We start from the raw sequence: 21,163 nt of genomic DNA, 5'->3' as shown, positions 1-21,163 counted from the left end.
AACTCCACGTTCATGCCTTCTATCTAGCACTGGCTAACATTCTCGAGGTTTCTTCATGGTTGCAGAGGGCTGGCCACGGGAGTACTTTGTACTTTGCCCGTGCTTGGGCTCACCTTGTTCCTACATCTCATTCATTCTCTGATCCTATTCCTGAGCCTTACTTAACCTCATCTCTGCGTCGTCACTATCATCCAGAGAGAAAGAATGTATTTGGGGCAAGGCTTCCAGCATGGTCTAGCGGTCATGAACACCAAACACTCAGCGAAGGAAGGAACAGAATGAGGCCAGAAATATCAAAAGTCAGAAATAACTGTCTAGGAGCACCTGGCTGGCTCAGTCAGTAGAACTCGTGATTCTTGATCTCGGGGTTGTAAGTTCCAGCTCCGTGTTGGGGGTAGAGATTACTTAAAAATAAAACCTTAGGAGAGGAGAAAGATGGCAGAAGACTAGGGGACCCGGTTTCAACCAGTTCCCTGAATTGAGCTGGATACCTACCAGGCCATTCTGAACACCCACAAAATCAGCCCGAGATGTAAAAAGATATATTTGGATCCCTACAAACAAAATATCTCTGGCTGTTGTTCTCAAGGTATGAAGTGGAGAGCTGTGATTCTGCAGGCAGATACTGGAAGATAAACGGAAGGGGGCAGGAGCTGCCGTAGGCACCTGAGCCAGGAAGGTGAAATGACACAGGAGCACAAAAGCCTCCTGGTCTGGGGACCAGGCACAGACTCGCAGACCAGCAGCCGCGGGGAAAGGAGTTTAGGACAGCCCCCCAGACTGAAACCTGGAGCTGTGGAGGCTTGCGTGTGAACTGGGGGCGGCTGGTGGTTTTAGAAGCACAAAGAACAGAGACATACCCAGACCCGGAAGTGAGGGCTGAGAGTGCGGCTGTGGGATGCACAACCCAGGACCCTGTGGTTCTTAGCAGCACAGACAGAAGTGGAGTCAGCGTGGTCTGGAGAGCTCACTGAAGGTCAGACTTCAGTCTCTCTGTTCTGAGATGGAGGATTGGATATAGTCACTTCTGCTCTGACTCTCGGAAGAGACATGGAAAGCCACGGGGAAAGCCACTAGAGAACAAAAGCCCCCCAAAACCAGTTTTCACGGGTGCCTGGGTGGTTCAGTCACTAAGCGTCTGCTTTTAGCTCAGGTCATGATACCAGGGTCCTGGGATTGAGCCCCACATTGGGCTCCCTGCCTCTCACATTCCCTCTGCTTGTGTTCCCTCTGTCACTGTCTCTCTCTGTCAAATAAAAAAACAAAAAACAAAAAATCGGTTTCACTGAGCCTGTCCACCCGCCCCCCACCACAAGGGGCAGGGCAACTCTGCCCAGACAGGGTTGCCTGAGTAACAGTGCAGCAGGCCCCTCCCCCAGAAGACAAGCTGGAAGAGCAAGAGGCAGACAGTCCCAAAGTCCCTATAAAACAGATGCATCTTGCTTGGGTTGCGGTCAGTAGTTTGGACTGTGCATTCCCTCAACCACCTCTCAACAGAATGACTAAGAGGAGGAACCTCCAACAAAGGAAAGAACCGGAAAAAGTGGCGTTTCCCCCAGAACTACTGGATATGGATATAACCAAGATGTCAGAAATTGACTTCAGAGTAACAGTTATCAAGGAGATATCTAGGCTTGAGAAAAATATTAATGACAATATAGAATCTCTAAGGGCAGAAATGAGATCTAATCAGGCCGAACTTAAAAATGTGATGAATGAAATGCAGTCTAAGCTGGATATGCTGACTTCCAGGGTAAACGAGGCAGAAGAAAAAATTTGTGAGATAGAGGATAAGATGATAGAAAAGATGGAAATCAAGCCGGTGTGGGAAAAACAAATTAAAACCCAAGGAATCAAACAGAGAGATTAGTGACGGAATGAAATGTTCCAGTATCAGAATTATTGGTATCCCTGAGGGAGTGGAGAGAGAGAGAGAGGGAGAGAGAGATCTAGAAGATATATTTGAGCAAACTAGCTGAGAACTTCCCTAACCTGGGGAAGAAAATAAGCATCCGTGTCCTAGAGGCAGAGAGGACCTCTCCCAAGATGAATGAGAACAAACCACTGCCACGACATATACTAACACATTTGTAAATCTTAGAGCCAAGGAAATAATCTGAAAGCAGTGAGAGGGAAGAGATTTCTTTCATACAAAAAGAAAAGGGAATCCTCTTACATGTTGGTGGGAATGCAAGTTGGTGCAGCCACTTTGGAAAACAGTGTGGAGGTTCCTCAAAAAGTTAAAAATAGAGCTACCCTATGACCCAGCAATTGCACTACTTGGTATTTACCCCAGGTACAGACGTAGTGAAAAGATGGACCATATGTACCCCAATGTTCATAGCAGCAATGTCCACAATAGCCAAACTGTGGAAGGAGCTGAGATGCCCTTCAACAGACGAATGGATACAGAAGAGATGTGGTCCATGTATACATTGGAGTATTACTCAGCCATCAGAAAGGATGAGGACCCAGCCTTTGCATCAACGCGGATGGAACTGGAGGGGATTACACTGAGTGAAGTAAGTCAAGCAGAGAAAGACAATTATCGTATGGTTTCACTTATTTGTGGAGCATAAGGAATAGCAAGGAGGACATTAGGAGAAGGAAGGGGAAAATGAAGGGGGAAGCCAGAGGGGGAGATGAGCGATGAGAGACTATGCACTCTGGGACTCAAACTGAGGGTTTTGAGGGTCGGGAGGATGGATGAGCCCGGTGATGGGTATTAAGGAGGACACAGTTGGCGTGGAGCACTGGGTGTTATCTGCAAACAGTGAATCATGGAACGCTACATCAACAACTAATGATGTACTGGGGTGCCTGAGTGGCTCAGTGGGTTAAGCCTTTGCCTTCGGTTCAGGTCATGATCTCAGGGTCCTGGGATCGAGCTCCACATCGGGCTCTCTGCTCAGTGGAGAGCCTGCTTCCCCCCCTCTCTGCCTGCTGCTCTGCCTACTTGTGATCTCTGTCAAATAAATAAAATCTTTTTTTAAAAAAGAACTAATGATGTACTGTTTGGGGACTAACATAATAAAAATAATGTATATGAGAAAAAAGTAAAAATAAAATCTTAAAAGACAAAAAGAAGAAAAAGAGATATCCATTCTATTCTTTTAAAATAGCTACCATGTTGGAATCACCATGTTGAAATACTAAGCTTTCCTTAAAAATGAAAATTATAATTGTATCTTATGAATGCAAAGGTAAGATGTGTTTGGTTTAGGAAAAAGAAAGAAAATATAGGTAAGAAAGGAAGAGGAAAATTATGCTCACCAATTTTCACCTTGGGAGGGGCATTTCTTTCAGATCTTTAGGTGTATTAAGTTGATCCATCCAGAGTTTTTTTAAGGTTATGTGGGTTTGTACTATTTATAACGTTTTGAACTTGTTAAGCCTTCTTTTAAAAGTCCTATTTTATCACTATACAACCTAACCTTTGAAGGAAATTTTTTTGGAAGGTATCCTTTACTGAGGACATAAAACAACAGGAAGGTGGCAAAAGGCAAGCAGCAGGAGAGAGCATGACCCTTATCAAGGGAACTGGCAATTCAGAGACTGAATAAATCAGTGAGTCTTGTCAAGGAACCTGGAGAGGAATGTGCTTACTTCGCAGGACACAGATGTGGCCGGGGCTGCTGCAGGGCGGGCTGTGCCCGACTCTGAAACTCGGTCTCCTTTCGTGTGAAATGGAGATAGTAAGAACTAGTTCAGAGAGGGTTGTTCTGTGGGTCAAGTGGGAAGATATGTCAAAACATAACTTAGCCCACAACGTACTATCTATGTATTTAAAAATGCAAAACTTACAACGTGTCAGAGCTGAAAAGACTTGGTAACAGCTGGTCCATGTGCCTGTTCATGTTGAGGGGATGGAGACCCATTGTTTGCTCATATTAATGTACTAAACAAAGAGCCCCTTAGCTGTGGTACTGAGACTAGGAACCAGCCTTGTTACTGAGAACCGCTTGCCCTGAGAAAATGGCAATGGATTGCCATCCAGGTACCGCATAATTGTGAAAGTATATTGCGCAAGTGTATCTGCTGAAGTGCTGAGGGGTTGGAAATTTGGCACACCGTCTGCTTGCCAGGCGGTGAACCTTTGGAGTAGTGCTGCCCAGAGCAGTGCCTTGTCTTAATTTGGCCAAAGGTACCCAAAGGTCCGGTGGAGGACTGGCCTTTATCCATGGGATTCTTGACCAGCTCTACCTGCCTGGCCAGCACTGGTATCATCTAGGGCAGCATCCTGGGCAGCTGACTGAATGCTGTTCCCGGAGACCCAGCTGCCCTTCTCTTGCCTTTCGGGTAGAGAGTGGTCAGTTACTGCTGACGGGTAGAGAGTGGTCAGTTACTGCTGATGGGTAGAGAGTGGTCAGTTACTGCTGACGGGAGATGGCCAGTCTTCCCTCTGTCCTCTTGCCGTCTCAGACCACACTTTCCTTGCTGGACAGAAAGGAAGTTATTGGTGGCAAGTTGTTCGCACGATCGGGTTTTCTTCTTCTGGGGTCTTCGGTGGGAAGCTTATGGGACTCTAACTGAATGCTGACCTTCCCCGCTTCACTTTCTGGAAGTCCGTGTTCTGAGGTCCTCTCTTGTTGTGACCCGGAGGAGTGTTAGCCATCTCCTGACTTGTCCTTAGATCACCCGCACTCCTTTCTGGTTTCTTAGTCTATGTCATCTCAGTAACACAAGGCCCTTTGAGGCCCTCGATGGCCTCCCCTGGGCCTGGGCCAGTGATGGCTGCAGGGTGGGCAGCAGACTTATTCTAAGGGGTCAATGCAGAGCTTGTCAGCAAAGCCGAACAGGAAACATTCTTGTGGTTTGAGTTGTTTCCTGATAAAGACTCAAAAGCAAATTCTGGCAGTTCCAAAACCTTCCTTCCGTAGAATGCTGTATTCAGTTTTGTTTGCAGACTCCTTGTCCTTTCCGGGTGCATCTGGTAAAGTAAATTTGTTTTAAGGACCCACAAATGGAGGCTGCCCAGTGGCTGAGGCCATCACAAATCTAACCCCAAGTCAGCCTGCACTCATGGAAACATCTGTCAGGGACACCCAACATATGCCCGTCGCGGTCAACAGCTTTAGTGAGCCTACCTGACCCTAGAAAATAGTTCCTGCTAGCCTTATAAGGAATCCCCCGTCTCCTAGCCAGTCATGCCCTCTTCTTTTGTTGCCTCTTCTGATACCTGTAGGAGCAGGAAAATTTTCCTTCTAGCCTCGTAGATTCTTTGGCTGCTCTAATAATCAAATTGACACAAGGCAGATCAACAGGAGAAAAACTAATTTCATATGCGTGGGAGCCCCACAAAAATATGAGAATGTGAGACCCAAAAGCAAGCCAGGTAGTTAAGGCTTATATAGAACATCCTGAGTTAAGGAAGAGAGGAGCAGTTTAGGGATGCGCAGGGGAGAAAGGCCATTGACAGGAAAGAAGAGTATGTTTGGAAAACAAAGTTTGTGCTGTTTTACAGATAACTTTCTCAGGTAAAAAGCTGTCTCTAGTAATAGCTCTCTTCCTGGAAGCAGCTGCCTTTCCAAAGTAGATGTAGGCAGTTGAGGGGGAGGTATAGACCTTTTCCTGAATCTTCTGGGCATTGATGACCTTTAGCTCAAAATAGTCTTCACGCCAAAATGGCATGCTTTGGGATGACGCTACAGGCTCGCTTCGCCCACAGCCCTCGGGGAGAGTGCCCAGTGATGGCGAGACACAGCATGCCCCCAACCCGTGGATTGTTTTCCCTCAGACTCACTTTGGACTTATTCTAGCTTTGTCATTTGAACCTCTCCTGTCCCCTAGATTACCGCATCGGTCCTGAATAATGGCCAGGAAGCCTGGGTTGGGGCATGTCCCACTCTTTGTTATTCCTCCTCCTTCCTTCTACGCTCCGAAATTTCTAAATGTTCTGGGTTGCTTCTAGAACGGACGGTGCAAGGGGGGAAGCAAGGAGTCTTGTAGTCCCCTAAAAGGCCAGGTCTGTGGGTAAAAGGGGAGGGAACTAAGGTGTGGGTGGGAAAAGAATGGTTTTCAGCGCAGCTACAGTCTCCTTGGTGAGAACATAGCAACCTGCACCCACAGCAAGGTTCCGACACACTCATGAGGAAACCTCTACCCAGGTGCGCTTACTCCCGGAAGCCTTTGATGTACTCGAAATAGCAAGTACTTGTGTCACTAGCCTCTTGCTCAACCATACACCCCAACAGTTAAAACCTGAAGTAGAGAAGACCCCTTAACTGATGCTCTCTACCTGAGGCCCGTTGTTCTTATTTCTGAGGCATTGACAAAGATGTTTTGCGGTGACTGGAACATTCCAGGCCAGAAAAGCTCTAAGTGATGTAATGCCTAGAAGTCCCTACCCCACACCCACACCCACACATTCCTTTCCTGCTCATGATCGTGTGCTGAACACCATGACCAGGTGCTGAACATCTGCCCATCCCTGTCTATGACCACACGCTGTCTGCTTTCTTGGAAATACCACCTTCCTTCAGGGGGAAATACCCCCTGAAGCTCTCGCCCTGTGAAGAGGCATCTCTTCTGCTGGCGGAGAGGTCAGTTGGTAAGGCTTAAGCCTGCCACCTCCACCTGCTGCCAGCACCCAAAATAAACCTCTTCCATTCTCTTTTCCAAACCTTTCTCTCCTGACTGGCTTCTCTTGCGGTAAGTTTACCTGAGTTTGTTCAGCAGCCTTGTTGGAAAGCTCAGCCAGGAACTCTGCTTTCTATTTGTTCAGCATCCATGAGATTGCCTGGGAGGGGACAGTGGAAGCAGGACAGCAGGCCTTACCCTTATTTTTCCCGAGTTAGTGATGACCAGTAACGCTAGTACTGGTTTGTCAGCCTTGGGCAAATCAGTGAACTTTTTTTTTTTTTTTTTTGAGATTTTACTTATTTATTTGACAGACAGAGAGAACACAAAGCAGGGGGAGGGGCAAAGGGAGAGGAAGAAGCAGCCTCCCTGCTCAGGGAGCCTGACAGGGGACTCAATCCCAGGACCCTGAGAACATGACCTAAGCCGAATTCAGACTCTTAACCAACTGAGCCATCCATGCTCCCCACAGTGAAATTTTTAAGCTTCAATTTCATCCTTTTTTTTTTTTTCCAGGGACGGAGGTGGGGGGAAGGGCAGAAAGAGAGGGAGAGAGAAAATCTCAAGCAGACTCCATGCCCAGTGTGGAGCTTATCATGGGATTTGATCTCATGACCCTGAGATCATGACCTAAGCCAAAATCAAGAGTTGGATGCTTAACTGACTGAGCTGCCCCGGCACCCCTCATCATTTTTTTTCAGAGATTTTATTTATTTATTTGTCAGAGACAGAGAACGTGTGCGAGAGCACACAAACAGGGGGAACAGCAGGCAGAGGAGGAAGCAGGCTCCCCACTGAGCAAGAACCCCATTGCAGGGCTCGATCCCAGCACCCTGGGATCATGACCTGAGCCAAAGGCAGAAGCTTAACTGACTGAGCCACCCACGCATTGAAACCCCTCATCATTTTTAAAACAGAAATAATAATACTGCCTGGGTTGTTATGAAGATCACACTGAAGAAAGTGCCAGACAAAAAGTGCCAATATTACTACATTTTCTTGACACTATGATGGTAGTGATTATAAGAGGGCTTATTATTTTAAATACCACTAGGGAAGAAGAAAATTTCTATCAGTTACCCATAGCACATCATTTTCTTGTCAGAAAGTTTCTTCACATTGAAACAGATTTATTTGGACAGATTTTTATAATAAATCATCCTCGTACATTGGTAAAAAGGAACTATAGGTGAATATAAATTAATGTATTCTTAAATTTCCCTATAGTCTTGATCTACTGCTGCTGAGTCATTTGTTAAGGTGGTTAGTGCTATCAGAGTTTTTCCCACACAACATTGCCTGTGTATCATCATGAGCACTGGGGATGCAATATTTCTTAGAAGAGTGCTTCATACTGTCTTTCTTCCAAGCCAAGATTACCAGTTCTGCATAATCAATATGTACGCACAAGCACTGGCGTCTGTTTCCTGCCCAGTGCTTGGCCAACTTAAGACATCCTGATTCCAGGGGTACTACAAGTATGAAAATATGTAACTGTTAGAATTGACAAAATATAGTACTATCATTGATTTCGTCTTATATCATAGGTTTGGGTTTGTAAGGGCAGCAAGTGTTGGGGACGAAAAATTTCCTCTGCCATTTAAGGTCCTTCTAGCTGGACTAAGAGTCAAATTGACAGGAAGCAGATTAACAGGAGGAAGTCAAATTTAATAGTATACATATGGGGAATCCACACAGGCATGGAAATTCCAAAGACAGTCAGGCAGTATGAGGCTTATATGATGAGCTAAAGAGGGGAAGGGATCGGAGAATACCAAGGGAGAAAGACCACTAGCAGGAAAGTGAAAGAAGGTATTTGGAAACCACAGGCACCCTATAATGTAGAGAAGTTTCTTAGGTGAAGAGGAATCTTTGTTAATAACTCTCTTCCTGGGGTGCCTGGTGGCTCAGTGAGCACCTTGATTTCAGCTCGGGTCATGATCCCAGGGTTGTGGGATTAAACCCCACATCAGGCTCTGTGCTCACTGTGGAGTCTGCGTGAGGTTCTCTTCCTCTCCCTCTGCCCCTTCCCCTGCTCACACACATGTGTGTTTGTGTACATGTGTTTGCTCCCTTTCTCTCCCAAATAAATCAGTAAATCTTAAAAAAAAAATAGCTGTCTTCCTGGTACAAGTAGGCAGTTGAGAGGAGATCGAGTTTCTGCTGAGTCTGCTGGGTTTGGATTGCTTTTAACTCAAAATAGTGTTCATGCACAAGTGGCCCATTTTGGGGCTGCCTGCCTTTGGACCCTACAAAAACATGAAAGCCTCTGCCTCATCCCAGGAAGTGTCCTTTCTGTTTGCACAAACTTAGAGTGGACGGTTTGCCTGGAATGTGACCCTGCGGTGTTAACAGGACAGGCTTCCCAGTGAGATGGATAAGTCATAGAAATTATCTTGCGTGTTTCCTCATTTACCTATTCTTTTTCTTTTTTTCTCATTTACTTATTCTTCTTCCTGTCTGCTTTCTGATTTTCCTTTGAAGTTCCTGAGTTCAAATCTGGTTCCTAAGAAACATCAAAGGAAGCCTGCACCAGAGGCCTCCCAGGGTCTTCTTGGAAGTTGGACTCCATCCACTGTGTGAGACGGAATGGCACTCTCCACTAGTGTGCTCTCCTCTTTACTGCTGCTGGCCGCTGTTGCAGGTAGGAAACCGTCATCCTGGAGACCCTAGCATCACACATGAGCTTCCTGCCTTTGGCTTAAACAACTCAGATCAGAAACAGAACCTAGGGGATGAACCTAGGGGAAGGGAAAGAGGAATAAAGTAAGATGAAATCAGAGAAAGAGACAAACCATAAGAGACTCTTAATCATAGGAAACAAATTGAGGGTTGCTGGAGGGATTGGGGGTGGTGGGATGGAGTAACTGGAGGATGGGCATGAAGGAAGACACATGATGTAATGAACACTGGGTATTAAGTAAGACGGATGACTCACTTCAGAAAGTAATAAACAACGAAACAACTCAGATCAATCTGAAATGAAGGTGCTATGTGTTTGCTTCCCAACAGAATTATTTTTATCGTCATGATGATTTTTTTTTAAAGACTTTATTTATTTATTTGACAGAGAGAAACCACAAGTAGGCAGAGAGGCAGGCAGAAAGAGAGGAGGAAGCAGGCCCCCCATTGAGCAGAGAGCCTGATGTGGGGCTCCATCCCAGGACCCTGGGCTCGTGACCTAGCTGAAGGCAGAGGCTTTAACCCACTGAGTCATGAAGGCACACCTGTCATGAAGATTTTTGAAAACATAAAGTCACAGTTTGTATATACTAAGAAAACTTTATATATTTATTTAAAATAATTGCATAGTAGATCTTTTTGGAAAGCAAATATTTATTTAAAATAATTGCATAGTAGATCTTTTTGGAAAGCAAATGACCACACTCTTTTATCATAAATCTTTATTTTCATATGTTCTGCTCTGCTTGCTCAGTGTGGACATACCCGTGACAGGAAATACTGGTGAGTTGCAGTACTGGTGTTTGGTGTCCTGGCTAGGCCAGCTAGGGCCCCGGGCCAGCTAGGGCCCCTTTGAATTTACCAAGGACTGAGAGTAGAGATGCATGGGGATTATCCAAGTGTGGTGAAGCCATAATGAGGCAAACCTGTGTTAAAACAGAAATTCAACTGAGTAAATTTAAAGATCTAATTAGCTTTATTCAAGGATTCGTGACCTGGGCAGCATTCCGTCAAGAAGGTAGAAGGGAGCTTGAAGGAGCTGTACAAAATGGAATGATTTTACAGGGAGAAGTAGGCAAGGTCACTTTCCCTCAGGGGAAGTCAGAGGGTCTTACCATGCAAATGACCTCAGGTGTAGGATCTACACGGTCCAGACTGAGGAGTTTCAGTTGCATTTGTGGAAGAGGCAGAATCTGCAGTTACAAATAGGTCATCTCAGTGGAGCTTAACATAAGTGATTCCATTTGGGGCCTGTTTCTTTTTAACACAGAGAGTGATCTTTGTTAAAATGCAGTTTCCTCTGCTCCAGACCTATGGAACCAGAACACCTAGCAGGTGTGGCTCAGGGGTCTGAAGCAACGAAACCATTAGAAGCACTGTTGTAGCGCATGGAGGGGCCCCCTCAGAAAACCGTGCCACTGGAGAAGCCCTGTCATTGCCCCAGAGATTACTAATATTTGAACACTTTTTTTCCCCTCCCAAATCCCCACTTTTTCATTCCTTTCTGCCTTTTTCTTGTGATTTTTCCATTAATTTAAAATTCCTGAATTACTTTATTAGTAACATTATGTGCAGTTTGCCTGTCTTCCCTCTCTATCCGCTCTACCTTTAACAAAACGCTAACCAGTGATTTTACTGATTTGTCAGCAATCATGGAGTGACTATGGTCCTAGATTGGGTGGGGACAATGGTAGAGGGTACAAACATGGGTGAGTCTTCTCTTCAAGAGCTTTCGTGGAGTGAGTCTGAGAGAGTCTGAAGTAATTATGGCCACTTGGCCTGACAGAAGCATGGTTTAGTTTTTAGAAACCCTCTCAGACTTCTTCACTGAGCACTAAGACCTCTGCATTAGGTACTTCTGTCTATACAGATCATTCAGGTGATGTTTTTGTAAAACAAAGGGATTATGTTCTCCCAGAAGTGTATGGCAGTTTCCGCCTGATTGAAAACTGCTTTAAGCTCTTCCAAGCCAGTTCTCCGTAGCCACTAAAACAGTTTGCTTGCTTTAGGAGCAAAGCCTGCCTTCTGGATAGTGGTTTCTGACACAGTTTTATAAGTTGGTTTTGAGCTGCCTGGTGGCCAACACCAGAAATGAAACAAGGCCATTTCTGTGGCTCGCACTGTCCAAAAGAAGGTGACCTCACCATTTTTCCAGGGAAATGAAGCATATCTTACCATGTGTGTTTGAAAGAAGTTTCTAGCTTAGGTCTTCATTGAAAGGCCACTCAGGGATGTAGTGGTATCTTTTCAAATAAAGGCAGTATTTTTGAGAGTACAGGTGGGAGTCAGAGATTAACTATCTGCTGTACACCCTTCATCACTTGATTTTCATTAGAGATGTTTTTTTATGTTCAGCTGGAGGTCTTTTTTCCCTCTCTAGATCTGAAATTAAGCTTTTTGTTAGAAAATAAAAGGCTGAAACTACTAAATAGATTTGCATTCGAGAAAATATCCTTCCAGTTGAATTAAAATAGTTTGTTGCTAGCTTATTCGTTTGGAAAGATACATATCTATTACATCTAATTCCTCTTAAATTGGACCGATTAGACTTTCCTATAGAGTCAGTGTTTGACACTGAACAATTCTTAAAAGTGTATAATGATGCTCATGTGTACACAGGTAAAAATAAAAGGGACTCCATTTCTCTTCCCTCCAGTTAGAAGCTCTCTCTGATTGTCACTATGAGGAAAGTAACAGTAGTTTAAAAAATTGTCAGTGACGAGCCCTCACAAGTAAAGAGACCTCTACCAACAAAGAATAAAAGTGACTTTGCCTTTGGCTTTCGGAGAATGAGGGACTGCAGCAGAAGGTTCTGAAAGTGCCACTTGCTGTCACTGCGTCTCATGGGCCTGCACCACTGCATTTGCAGAACACAGCTGGGGGTGGGGGATAGCATTGCCCTCACACCTGCCCAGTTTGCTAACTGGAAATATTTATAGCTATTTAGGATCTGATTAGAGCTAGTTGCTGCAGAGGTGCCTGGGTGGCTCAGTTGGTTAAGCAGCTGTTTTCAGCTCAGGTCATGATCCTGGTCTCAGGGTCCTGGGATTGAGCCCCACTTCTTTGTCTCCCTCTGCTGCTCCTCCTGCTTGTGCTCTCTCTCTGCTAAATAAAAATCTTTAAAGGAAAACCCAGTGATGGGTATTAAGGAGGGCAGGTATTGCATGGAGCACTGGGTGTTATACATTAATAATGAATCATGGAACACATCAATGTACTAATATGTACTATATGGTGACTAACATAATAAAAAATAATAATTATTTAAAAATTCTAGAGGGGGAGGAAAAAAAAAAACCAAAAGACTAGTTGTTACAGACCTGTGCTGAGGACAAGTTTTTCCTCTCCTTTGATATTTCCCTGTCAGTTGAGCTATCATCAGAATAACCTGTGAGATTAAAAAAAAAAAAGAATCGGGGACATCTGGGTGGCTCAGTCATTAAGCACCTGGCTTTGGCTCTGGTCATGATCCCAGAGTCCTGGGATCGAGCCCCACGTGGGGTGGGCTCCCTGCTCAGCGGGAAGCCTGCTTCTGCCTCTCCCACTCCCCCTGCTTGTACTTCCTCTCTCGCTGTGTCTCTGTCAAATAAAGAAATAAAATCCTTTAAAGAAATCAGTTTAACAGCAGCAATAATGTGATATCCCTAAAGTAAACCTTTATAACTGAATTTTGGATGAGGAGCAAAATATTGTAAATAATAGAAAAGCAGTACACAGATGGCAAAGGATGTTTCTGGGCCCCTGTGAGAGAACATGGAGAGAAAGGATGGAGCATCCAGTGGGCAGGTGGGCAAGCGCCAGGACAGGTGCGGGGTGGGGGGTAGGGACAGGAGGACGTGTGGATGGGTGTGGCAATGGGGGACTGTGAGGTACGGCAGGGGAATTTCTGCTGGAAATGCTGGTTGTTTATGGGCTGGCCAGACATGACTTGGCTCCTTTCCTCATCACAGACTGTGTCCTTTGCAGGTTGTGCCTGTGGCCCGTGCAGCGAGGGGAGGACATTCGCCAATGCTGTCATTTCACCAAACCTGGAAACTACCCGAATCGCATGGGTGCCTCAGAGCAGCCCCGTGGCGGACTGCACGGCTGCGTGCTGTGACCTGGCCCGCTGTGACCTGGCCTGGTGGTTTGAGGGCCGCTGCTACCTGGTGAGCTGCCCGCGCCCCGAGAGCTGCGAGCCCAGGGAGGTGGGTTCCGTCCGGTCCTACCTCACCTTCGTGCGCAGGCCGGCCCGCGGGCCCTCGCAGCTGCTCCGCTACAGGGAGATGGTGCTCCGCAGGAGGTCCCCCTCGGGACTCTGGGGGGACTCGCCTGAGAGTCTCAGAAAGGACTTGTCTCCTCTGGGCCCCGCTCTCCGCCTGAGAAGGGCATCGGAGTACCCCGATGACTACAGGGACCCTGAGCTAGACCCTTTCCAGCCCCTCAGCAAGCAGGAGCCCAGGGGCAGTGCCGAGTACACCGACTGGGGCCTGTTCCCGGGCGGCCCCTCCGCTGGAGACAACCTGCCCTGGGTCGCTGAGGAGCAGGAGGTCCCTGAGTGGGGCCCAGAGGAGGAGACGGAGTACTCCGATGACTACAGGGACCCTGAGCAGGACCCCTTCCAGCCCCTCAGCCAGCAGGAGCCCAGAGGCAGTGCCGAGTACACCGACTGGGGCCCGTTCCCCAGCGGCCCCTCTGCTGGAGATGGCCTGCCCAGGGCCGCCGAGAAGCAGGAGGATCCTGTGCTCCGTCCGCTGAATGGGTCAGCACGGCCCCCGGCCCCAGAACGGTCCTCAGAGAGCAGGACGTCGCCGTCCTGGGTGACAGATCCACCTTCCAGAGAGGCCCTGGGAAAGGAGACTGTTCATCTCCAGGACGCACCCAGCAGTGACTCTGGGGAAGAGGTGGGCCGGGTAGCTCAGGGTGGGCTGTGCGTAGAGGGGCTGTGCGGGCGGGAGGCTGGGGGCTGGACGCATCAGAATGTAGCCCTCCGGGCCTCTGGGAGCCAGACGCATCTTGTTCCTCTGCTGCACCTTCGGGACCAGAGTGTGAAAAAGAACAGGGTTTCTGCCCTCACAAGCCAGTCATCTCATGATGATGACTCAGCACTTCTCCCGTGGGATGCCTCTCCCAGTATCCCCCGGGGAATAAGGATCTACAGACGTCCCAGCAGCTGGTCTGTAGACACGGCACACTTCCCCAAAGAAAACTCCCAGGCTCCAAGTGCAGTCATCAGGGCCCCTTCCCCAAACCAGAGCTTAATACCCAGCTTGAGTGCGGTTAGCCTTCCCCAGGGATGCAGTCTCAGTCTGTCCTTCTGGAAATTCCCAGCCTGCACCAGTGAGGTAAGCCCCTAATGAGATCCTCTGGGTCCCCAAAGGGAGGGGACCTTCCCTGAAATAATCCCTTTTTATTGTTGTTTATGATTGCCTGGTCCTGCATTTAAAAACTTATTCTTCCTGTAACCTTTTAGAGCTCCTTACTCTTGCTAGATAGGGCGCTGCCCAATTCATGAATCATTCAGTAAGCCCAGTTAGATATAAGAAACATACTTGGTTGAATTATTGTAGTTTTTTTTTTTTTAAGATTTTATTTTTAACCAATTTTTTCACCTAATGTGGGGCTTGAACTCACAACCCTGAGATCAAGAGTCACATGCTCTGCTGCTTAGCCAGCTGGAAACCTGGAATTGTTAATTAACAGAATTGGCAGCAGTCACAGGTTGGGGGCCCGAAGTGCCCTGCTGACGACATTCAGGGACCATGAGAAACACAGCTGTGGCACTCGTGGGCCCACGGCACTCGTGGACCCCTTCCTTTCTCAGTTCTCTTTCTTGCCTTTCCCCAGGGCCGCAGGAGAGCCTCCCTCGCTCTGGACTCTGCTCTCCTTGTGTTAAGCTCCCGATCTCACTTGCTTTCCAAAGTTCCCCGTCTGTTTGGAATCATTAGCCCCACACTGAGAACTGATGTGATCTTCTGTGAGGTCCCAGAGCAAACCATCAAGACAGAATTCTTGAGATATTTTCAGTGCAAAAGAGGTGGTTTTATCCAAGCTCTGGGACAGGACCCTTGGGCAGAAGGAGCTGCACTGGGATTGTGAAGAGCCATTGGTCATAGACTTCAAAATTGAAGGAGTAGAGACGAAGTTTTCCAAAGGATTGGAAGGGGGTTGTGTTGGTAGGAGTTTGCCGTTGGCAGAGGTGTCTATGACTTCGGGGCTGTAGTCCTTCCACGCGAACAGCAGGTGTGCCCAGTGTGCCCAACGCTCCCGAATGTGGAGACCCCTCTCTTTCAGCCAGGCTGCTTCCACTCAGAACAAGACGAGCATGCGCATGCTTTACTGGAGCCTCAGTGAGCAGGTGGCAGTGCAGCGTCCCGACCAAGAGAAGTCCTGGGCACAATTCCAACATCTCCCAGTGTGGAACCTGGGCTGGGGAAAGGGTGCAACCGGCAGACCTCAGCCCATGGGGGCTGTAGCTGCCCCTGGGCCCGAACCAGGGTAAGGGCTCCAGTCAAATGGGGGGCTGTGGTCCAGATGGCCAGCAGTTCCTGGTGTGCAGGGCAGAGGCAAAAGGAAATGCAGATAAAATTCAATGTCCTTACCTCTTGCAGCCCCCTGACAAGTACTAGAGGTGGGCAGAGTGTGACATTCCTCCAGGAAACTCCCAACTGTCTTCAGGCTAGTGCTAGAGTCAAAAACCACCTTAGCTTGAGGCTAGGCTGGCCTCCAGGACCCTGGGAGTCTTCTTTAAGTTCTGACAATCCTTTGGGAAACTTCCTTTGTCTCTACTCCCCCAACAATTAATGAGTTAATCAGTTATAATTGTTTTACAAGTGAGTCCACTGAACCCCAGATTCATAGATCTAGAACGATGAAATAAATATGCAAATGGATGTAGAACTGGTTTTTCTAGGGGAAAGTCTCCATGTCTATAGACAAGAGTTATTTTGCAGTATTATCAGTTACCTGCAAATGGTAAAGTTGAACAATAGCTCAAATACAAGAAAGTCTAGAACCAGAGAACTGGGAGAACCTATAGACAGTAGTTTATTTTACACTGAAATACAAATTTTGCCCTACATTCTAATTAAGTTTTTTTGAACTGAAAGGAGTTGTAAATAATCCTTGAATTAGTGTTGATAAACATTAGATCTGCAGCATAAGAAATGTAATTTTATTCTCCTAAAGTAGGAAGTTTGGAATTAATGACAAAAACAAAGATTTCTCTCACCAAAAAAATATTTAAAATAACACAATTGTATTAAATAAAGGTGCCCAGAAAATTCCATGGGGTAAAGAATAGTCTTTTCAACAAATAGTACTAGGACAACTGGATATTCTCGTACAAAAACTGAATTTAGATCCCTACCTTGCCCCCCACCTCCAACATCTCTCCTTGTCTTCAGTAGAATGGCTTCCTTATTTAATTAACTTAACATCATTGATCTTTAGGAAAATGCAAATCAAAGCCACAGTGAGATACCCCTTCCCCTGGGTAGCTAGAATTTAAAAGAAAAAGAACAAGTATTAGTAAGGATGGAGAAATGAGAACACTCAGGCACTGCTGGTGGGAGAATAAAACGGTACAGGCCCTTGGGAAGTCGTCCAGCAGTTCTTCAGGAAGATAAACTTAATGGGGCACCCAGGCAGCTCAGTTGGCCGAATATCCTGATCTCAAGGTAGTAAGATCAAGCCCCACCAGAGGCCCTATGCTGAGCCTGGATTCTGCTTAGGATTCTGATTCCGTCTCCTTCCACCTTGCTCAGCCTCTGCTGGCCCATCCACTCTCTCTGTCTCTAAAACAAAACAAAACAAAACAAAAACCTTAAAAAAAAAAAAAAAAAGATAAACCTAGAGTCACCATATGACCCAGCCATTCAACCTCTAAGTCTTTACGTAATAGGATCGAAAACATTTGTGCATACAAGGACACGTAGCAGCATTATTCATAAAATAGTGTGACCAAATAGAACATATTCAAAAACTTTGAAACAAATGCAGATTAAATTTGTAGAGGATAAATGATATTTCCTGCAGTTTTGTTTTTAAGTAGGCAAGATCAGACAGACACCTGCACAAGAAGTTGTTTAGAAAGTAATTAAGAGGGGCCCCTGGGTGCCTCAGTGGGTTAAAGCCTCTGCCTTCGGCTCAGGTCATGATCTCGGGGTCCTGGGATTGAGCCCCTTGTGGGCTCAATCTCGGGCTCCCCTCGGTGGGGAGCCTGCTTCCCTCTCTGTCTCTGCCTGCCTTTCTGCCTGTTTGTGATCTGTGTCAAATAAATAAAATCTTTTAAAAAAGTAAGTAATTAAGAATAGAAAAAAGAAATGGGGCATTTGAGACTCTTGTTGTTGGCACCAGGCTATAAGCCAAAGGCCGAAATCGAAATGGGGGGTGGGGGTACCCACTGCTTCCACGGAGAATCTGTTTTCTTTGCGTGGGGTATGTCAAGGAGGACCTGCGTGCTGTTGGCCTAGTTAGGAGCTCTGTGTGGAGGTCACGGAGACGGCCCAGGAGTGCGTGAGGAACTGGCGAGGTCTTCCAGCCTAGGGAGGCGCCATGAGCGGGAAGGAAGTGGTCTGGACTGGAGGCAGGAGTGGACTTGTCGTCCCCTCAGCCATGACCTGGTGGTGGCTGTGAACCCTTCGAGAGGTACCTTAATGTTTCCCTCCACTGTGTGCGGACTCCGTTCTTTATTTCATCTTGGTGGCAATTTTTCAGGACTCTCTAAAACTAAACAGAACTGGTTTATCTTTACAGAGGCTGTGGGGTCTCCCGATTGGATGAGGGCGCCACCAAAGTGGGGCAGGCTGGTCAGATGGAGGCCGGGGCCTGGGCAGGGGCGAAGTCACACGGAGCAGAGCAGAGGGGGTGGATGTTTACTGAATGCCCTGCAGGGGAGCAGGGGGCAGGGCAGCTGAGCAGTGCTGGGGGCTGTAGCTACGGGGGAGGGTGGGGAGGGCGTGGGGAGGTGTGGGGACGGATGCAATTTTCCCTTTCTGGTACCTGTGTTCATGTGTTCGTAGCCTGCTGGTTACCTGGGCTTATGGATGTTTCTGGGTGGGTCGCCTTGGAACCTGTCTATTCAGCTGGGGGTTGGGGGGTCACTGTGGGCCCTCCTACCTTACTCAGGGTTCCGTTGTTCCCAGAATTTGCTGTGGACGGTTTTACCAGTTGTCTGGTCCTACCTGGCACTTTAGGAGCCACGGTGTCTGGTAACCAGTGAATATTCGCAGTGACGCCAGTGACCAGGTGTCCAGTCACAGGAGGTGTGCTGGGTCCGCACGTCCCTCAGCTGCAGCAGGGTCACCAGCGTGCGATTTCCGTGGACACCACTGGCCCCTTTCCTGGTGCACGTCGGACTTAGAGCTCTGCTCTCTGTGACTTCTCGCCACACCTTCCCTCCCCCCTGGGTCTTGTGCGTTCCTAGCCTGACTTTAACTTCCTTAGCCCTGTGGTCCCTGACAGATGCAGCTCAGAAGCATTTTATTATCCTATGATGAAACTTTCCTCTCAGGCACATCGTATATAATTTAAAAACTCTAAGTTAGCTGGGGCGCCTGGGTGGCTTAGTCAGTTAAGTGTCTGACACTTGGTTTCAGCTCAGGTCATGATCTTGGGTTGTGGGATTGAGCCCCGCATCAGGCTCTATGCTTAGTGGAATCTGCTTCTCTCCCTCTCCCGCTGTCCCTCCCCCACTCAAATAATTAAATAAATCTTTAAAAAAAACCTTCTAAGTTGGCTAACTAGAACTATAACTTCCAGTTACAGTTTATACACAATAGATGGTACAAATAGAGATTATTTACTCTAGAACCCTGGTTGTTGAATTACCAGATTGCCTTCAGTTTTTGCCTTACTGCCTAGTTTAGAAGCCCACTACAGTTTTTTTCTCTCTTTCATCTTGAGTGATTGCCTGTGTATATTCACTTATAATAACTGTCTACCCCACAGTTTTCTTACATTTTTTAAAATAGATAGCAGAGAGAATACTTGAAGGAGTTGGTCTAGGGATGCCTGGGGGGCTCAGTCAGTTAAGCATCCACCTCTTGGTTTCAGCTCAGGTCATGATCTCAGGGTCCCAAGATCGAGCCCTGTGTCAGGCTCTGCACTCAGTGGAGAATCTACTTGAGATTCTTTCTCTTCTCCCCACCCCCACGCACACACACATGCACATACACTTGTTCTGTCTCATCAATTAATCTTTTTTTAAAAAAGAAAGAGATGGTCTAGAGTTCTAACATTCTGTGATAGTAGACATGGTATTTTGAAAACCATTTATATAAAAGGTCCGTGACATTGTGTTGCTCAACGAGGTCAACCATTTTTTAATTTTGTTTTTGTTTTTGTTTTTTCTTTCTTTCTTAACAGTTTGTCTTTGTGATTCATCTCCTAGGTTCTAATGCCTTCCAGTCATCCTTCTCCAGCCAGACTGGAGTTCAGCCCAGCCTCCACAGTGGAGAGCCCACTTCTCACAGTCCCCACAAGGAGCCTGGATCATGGCGCCCCAACCCGTCCCGCTAGCCTCGTCCCTGCTGAGCCCTCCCCATCAGAGCAACCTGCATCTCCGACCACTGCTCCCCGGACAGGTAACTGTGGGAACAATACAGCTGGAAGAAAAGTAGCAAACCATGCTGTTGAATTACACGAGGGCGACAGTAAGGTTCGCTCGTTCCCTCCCAGCATGTCGACAAGCCTGTCTCCTGTGCTAGAAACAGTGCTCCACACCAGCCACGAAAATACGAACTTTGTCTTTTCCCTCAGTGATCTGTAAGGCAGCAAATGCGAGTGACAGGCGAATAGCTGGTTTTCACATCCTGTGGTAAGTGCTGTGTCAGGTGCGATGGGGGCGGAGGGAGACGCCCCGCCTGACCTTCCAGAAGGGCCGGGAAAGCCTTTCCAGAGGCAGTGACGCTGGATAGAACAAGCCAGCTGACATGGGGTTGGCGTGGTGTTCGGGTCAGAGCAGCGATGTGTTAAAGCAATAATCATGGTTCTAGTGGGTGGGAACCCACCGAGCGCGGGGCACTGGGGCATTTTTGGGAGCGCTGTCAGGAGGTCAGTCTGGCTGGAGCTGGGCGTGTGAGTGAGAGGGAAGGGCACGGCGTGAATCCGGAGTGGTGAGCAGGGTAAGACTTGGAAAGACCTGTAATGTGTACTAAGGAATTTATGCTTTATCGGGTACGTGTGGGCAATCTCTGAATGAGTTTAAGCAGGAAAATGAAATAATAAGATTTGTTTTCAAGAAAATAATGTGGAGTTGACTGGAGACAAGAAGATCCATTAGGACCGGGGCGGGGAGTGGTCGCAAGGACGGGGAGAAAAAAGCAGCCCGAAGAGCTCTCATGGGGCTGGAATCACTAGGATTTGGTGAGGGGCTCATTGGCCGGACCCCAGGACTCTGAGATCAGGGAGTGTGTGGGAGCGGAAGCTAGATGAGCAGCGGGCTGAAGATGGAGGACCAGGCGTCATCGGCACAGGGGTGATGACTGAAGGCTTAGGGCACACGTGGGACCTTCCGGGGATGGTGGTGGGAGAGCTCGAGAGAGGCCTGGGCAGGAACTTGGAAGACGTCATTACATCAGGAGCTGGAGCGCCAGAAGGAGTCTGCTGAGCTGGCTGAGTGGTCTTGCCAGAGAGGCCGGACATGAGGAGGAGGGCATGGGCTGAGGGAAGGAGCGAGATTTCCATGTAGGAAGGTGTCATGAAAGAGCCGGGGCTCGCAGAGACCATGGGCAGCACTGCGGAGCTCCCGTTAGAGTTACTAACGAAGGCGATGCTGGAGACCTGCTTCCCAAGCCGTTCTGTGGGTATGACCCTCTCTGCCGTGTTGATTTACTTTGATCCTGAGCTAGGGTACAGAGAAAGGGAATAGCAGAAGAGAGGCTGTGTGGTGTTTAGGGAGAAGGAAACCAGCCTGGGAAGT

The 21,163-nt window shown here is 47.5% G+C and overlaps 1 protein-coding gene across 8 annotated transcripts in view; it reads left to right on the top strand.

The window, feature by feature from the left end:
- The window catches only part of KIAA0319 (KIAA0319 ortholog), a 95,260-nt gene that overhangs the window by 28,921 nt on the left and 45,176 nt on the right, over positions 1-21,163 (top strand). For 2 of the 8 annotated variants that reach the window (XM_032341236.1, XM_032341231.1), the window contains exons 1-5: positions 921-956; positions 3,537-3,567; positions 9,064-9,223; positions 13,228-14,144; positions 19,634-19,826. In XM_032341236.1, coding sequence (XP_032197127.1) covers positions 9,169-9,223; positions 13,228-14,144; positions 19,634-19,826 — 1,165 coding nt within the window. In that variant the 5' untranslated portion in view covers positions 921-956; positions 3,537-3,567; positions 9,064-9,168. Of the gene's footprint in view, positions 1-589; positions 680-916; positions 957-3,536; positions 3,568-9,063; positions 9,224-13,227; positions 14,145-19,633; positions 19,827-21,163 lie in introns of those variants that run through there. The other 6 variants (XM_032341234.1, XM_032341232.1, XM_032341237.1 and 3 more) reach the window with 5 other exon arrangements.

The sequence above is a fragment of the Mustela erminea genome, chromosome 4, assembly GCF_009829155.1.
Source record: "Mustela erminea isolate mMusErm1 chromosome 4, mMusErm1.Pri, whole genome shotgun sequence".
Taxonomy (NCBI): Eukaryota; Metazoa; Chordata; class Mammalia; order Carnivora; family Mustelidae; genus Mustela; species Mustela erminea.
Note: the sequence above shows the minus strand (reverse complement) of the source record. Positions and strands in the feature narration are given on the sequence as shown.